We start from the raw sequence: 4,719 nt of genomic DNA, 5'->3' as shown, positions 1-4,719 counted from the left end.
AGTAATTTGAAGAATTTGAATCATTGGATTTAGAGTACCTCTTTCTTTGTTGAGTTCTGTCACGGTTTTTCTTTCTAAGAAACCTACTGAATTTTCTGGTGAGCAGACTCACAATCTCATCATGTTCAGGATCAACTTCTTCCTCACTTGTATCATGTTCCATGGTAGTTTTCAGAGCAATTCCTTTGGCCTTCTTCTCCACAGTTTCTTGTTCTTTCAATCTTTTCAGCTCTATTTCATGCTCTATCCGCTTTCCAAAAAGTGCAACAGTGGACATCTTGGATAAATCTCTAGATTCTGAGATTGTTGTTACCTTAGGCTGCCAGCTCCTATCAAGGCATTTTAGCACCTTTATGTTGAGCTCTTCCTTGTCAAAGACTTTACCAAGGCCAGTGAGGTGATTTACAATATGTGTAAATCGTTTTTGCTCATCTGCAATACTTTCTTCTGATTGCATTTTGAACAGCTCGTACTCCTGAATTAGTGAGTGCTTCCTTGCCCGTTTCACATCATCAGTCCCTTCATGAGTTACCTCTAGTACCTCCCACATCTCCTTAGCTGAGTTACATTGAGAGACTCTAAAGAACTCATCCATATTCAGTGCTGAGGTGATGATATTCTTGGCTAAGGAGTCATATTGGGCCTTCTTCTTCTCGGTTTCACTCCATTCAGACCAAGGCTTCTTTATTGTTTCATCTTTGACAACCTGCATAGGTATAAAAGGTCCACTGACCACTGCATCCTAGATTCCCATGTCAATAGACTCCATAAAGATCTTCATTCTGATTTTCCAGAAAGCATAGTTAACACCACCAAACATAGGAGGTCTATTAATAGACGCACCTTCAGCAAAAGGCATTTTAAACTCAGACATCATGCATACACTTGAGCAAAATACAAGCCCTAGCTCTTGATACCAATTGTTTGGTCTATTAGTGTCTAAGTTCAAGAGGGGAGGGGTGAATTGAGTTTATAAAATTTTTGCAAATACAAACAATTTTCAGTATATCAGAGACAAATGAACAGATTGTTTTTCAAGGAAACAGATTGATTCTTCAGAACAGTCTTAGCACAATTTGAATTTGTTCAGATTAAAATTGCAATCAACAGAGAGGTGTCACAGAATCAGATTGATTAGATTTTATGAGTTTGAAGAATACAGCTATGCCAAGAAATCAACCATGTTCATCCAACACAAGGTTTTAAAGAGAATGAATCTTTCTCAGGTTTTAATGAATAGACTATTTGTTCACAGACCAATTAAAACTTCATATACAACTACCTTGTTTGTGATTAGAGAACTTTAACAGATCAGGAAGAACAGTTTTTATTAAACCCAGAATTAACAGATTCAATTTCAAAAGAACAGATTTAGTTCTTGACAGAATTAAGCAAAACCAGAAACGAGTGCAGGGATGAGAGGAAAAGACAAGCAAGTTTTTATACTGGTTCACTCATACAGAGCTACATCCAGTTTCGCCTTACTCCAAGGTGGAATCCACTAAAAACAGTATCAATCACTTACAAACACAACAGTTCTTGAACACTACAAGAACAATACAACCAATGCTGAAAAACCCTATTTCAGCACACCTTGCACTCCAAGAAACCCTATCAAGGAATGACTAACACTTACACCTTTACAAACCAGAATAAAGGAAAGATAACACCTGAAAAGAAGATGCAAGAACTCAAAACCAGTAGTTCAACTTTGCTGCAGAACTGCACCAGCACCTTCACCGAGATCAAAGTTTTCCTAGAACAAGCACACTTGAAAATCCCTTTTGGAAAACCTTTCAAAAAAACTTTTCAATCCTTCTTCTCACATAGAAAGTGTTTAATCTCTGTCAAAAACGTAATTGCTCAGCATCCTTTCATGTGAGAGAGACTTTTCTTTATATAGAAAACAGTTTCTAACTTCTTTTCAAAAAACAGTTGAAAAGCTGTTATTAAAACAACAGATTCAGTTTTAAACTGAACAAATTTATTTTATGAAAACTGCCAACTCAGCTAACTGGAATAATTGTCTGAGTTGTACCTTTGGTGCCCTAACTAACTTTGGAAAATCCTTTCAGCAAACCAAAGAATAAACTTGTTCTTTTACAGAGAAACAGATTTATTTTTGTGCAGAGTCCTGATTTTTGAAGAAACCTCTAGAAAGCTTTTGGAAAAACTTCTAACCACTTCATGTGCTTATTCTAGGCTTGGTTAGGCATCTAAGATAGAGCATGTAGCAAAAGGCAACCTTACACAAACACAAACCTAAATACAAGATCATCTAAACCTATTACAAACATAAAAGCAAACTAGTTATTTTCTACATCCAACACACACTAAAACTAAGTAGAGAAGAAGCTTCATCCATCTTCAACAGAATGTTGTGCAAGATATCTTTTGGACACATCCAGATTCTGTAAAGCTAGTGAACTCATTTAATATTGTCATATTAATGGATAGTACGTACAAGACGAACAAGTATAGAATGTCGTTACTTGAGGTTGTTGGTATTACGTCAACTGGTTTGACATTTTCCGTTGCATTTTGTTTACTAGCAGCAGAAAAGGAAAATAATTTTTTGTGGGCCCTTGACAGACTTAAAGGTTTGTTTTTTAGAGTTGATTCATACCCTAGGGTGGTAGTATGTGATAGAGATATTGCCTTAATGAATGCAATCAGAATCGTTTTTCTTGAAGCTTATAATTTGCTTTGTCGATTTCACATTGATAAAAATGTGAAAACAAAATGTAAAATGTTGGTGCATCCAAGAGAGGCATGGGATCAAGTAATGGAAGTGTGGGGATCTATTGTGGATTGTGGTATTGTTGAGGCATTTGAAGACCGTGTCAATGCTCTTGAAGCTGTTTGTTCTCCATGGCCTATATTTGTTGATTATGTGATGACTACATGGTTACGTCCACATAAAGAAAAAATTGTGAAGGCATGGACAAATAAGGTCATGCACTTAGGAAACACAACAAGTAATAGAGTTGAGGCGACACACTAGAGCCTAAAGAGAGTTCTTCAGAATTCCATGGGAGATTTATGTTTCTGTTGGGATTCGATCAATAAGATGATTATTTTACAACATAATGCAATCAAAGCTTCATTCCAAAAGAGTTTGCATGTGGTCAGATATCGGTTTAAGGTTACAACTTACAAAAAGTTGTTTGGTGAAGTGTCAAAATATGCTTTGAACCTTATTTTGGAAGAGCTTGATAGGGTTAAATAAGTGGGGTTTACTAAAAAAAGGTGTGGAAGTAGTCTTACATCTACTCATGGTCTTCCTTGTGCGTGTCAATTGGCTTTGTTTGGTGTGGGTAGCATACCACTTAAATCGGTACATGTGATGTGGACTCGTTTAAGCTTTGAAGATATTGCAACTGAACAATGTTCATCCGAGTTGTCAATTGATAAAGAGTTTGAGGTGATCGCGAAGCGGTTCAAAGAGTTGGACGTTGCAGGTAAGTTTACATAAAAAGTAAATTGCAGGAGATTGCCTTTCCAGAGAAGACATCTATTTACGCACCCAATGATAAGGTCAAAACAAAAGGTGTTGTAAAGATGACACGTCCTACCAAATTCATGAGATCAACTAAGCGAATCCCTTCTTATTTTGAACATATGGATTTATTACACTCACAACATGATAGTTGTGCAAGTAAAAAATCTAATGAAGGAATCTTACCAGAAGTTGTACCACCAAAATCTATTCCTTTCCTTTATCAGTTCCCTGTGGGGTATCATCCATACATTCTTGATGTTGTCGATGTTAAGGCTGATGGTCATTGTGGGCACTGTGTTGTTGCTGCCGAATTGGGCATGGGAGAGGAGTCATGGGCTATTGTTCGAATGAATTTGTTAAAACAACTAAGTGAATGGAGACAAGAATATGTTGAACTGTTTGGTGCTGATGAAAGATATGAATACTTAAAGAAGTCACTTCTAATTGACCACATGTCTATGGTACGAACCACTAACATCCTTTTCCCTGTAATTTGCATTTCTTCATTTAACTTTGTTCCTCAATTGTACTTGCAGGCAGAAACAGATAAGTGGATGACAATTCCAGACATGGGATACGCTATTGCAAATCGGTATAATGTCATTCTTGTTTCTTTGTCCATGGTACAATCATTGAGTATTTTTCCTTTACGGACACAACCACCAACTAACTTTCGTCATCACCGAATCATTGCAATTGGTCATGTCCACGGAAATCATTTTGTCCAGGTATAATCTAAACAAATAAAAAAGTTACCCACAGTACTAAATTACAATTTATGTAACTTATGTTTATTACCTTTATAGGTGAAGCTCAAAGATGGCTGTCAAATTCCACCTACGGATATATTGTGGGCATCGCATTGCAAGTTTATACACAACTAATGTCGATTAGACGATACTTGTAAATGTAAACATTTGTAATGTATGTGTTGACAACATTTGTAATGCATTTAATCGCTTATAGAACCATTATGGATGCCAAAACCAAAATTGATTTCCTCTGTACGGATTCCTATATCCGCAAGTCATGAAGCTACCTACGGATGAAAATATCTGGAAGGCATGGAATGTGCTACAGATGAAAATATCCGGAAGGCATGGAATGTGCTACGGATTAAAATATCCAGAAGGCATGAAATGTGTTACGGATGAAAATATATGGAAGACATGGAATGTGCTACGGATTAATATATCCGGAAGGCATGGAATGTGCTA

General features: G+C 36.6%; 1 protein-coding gene across 1 annotated transcript; it reads left to right on the top strand.

Moving 5' to 3' along the window:
* The first annotated feature begins 2,482 nt into the window (after positions 1–2,482).
* On the top strand, positions 2,483–4,386 carry LOC137809168 (uncharacterized). Its single transcript, XM_068610305.2, has 5 exons — positions 2,483–2,907; positions 3,250–3,461; positions 3,677–3,963; positions 4,039–4,230; positions 4,309–4,386. The coding sequence occupies exons 1-5, from the start codon at positions 2,483–2,485 to the stop codon at positions 4,384–4,386; spliced, it is 1,194 nt and encodes a 397-aa protein (XP_068466406.2).
* Positions 4,387–4,719: the final 333 nt, after the last annotated feature.

This window comes from Phaseolus vulgaris, chromosome 2 (assembly GCF_051622355.1).
Source record: "Phaseolus vulgaris cultivar YP4 chromosome 2, ASM5162235v1, whole genome shotgun sequence".
NCBI classification, from domain to species: domain Eukaryota; kingdom Viridiplantae; phylum Streptophyta; class Magnoliopsida; order Fabales; family Fabaceae; genus Phaseolus; species Phaseolus vulgaris.
This window is presented reverse-complemented; position numbering and strand designations above follow the sequence as displayed.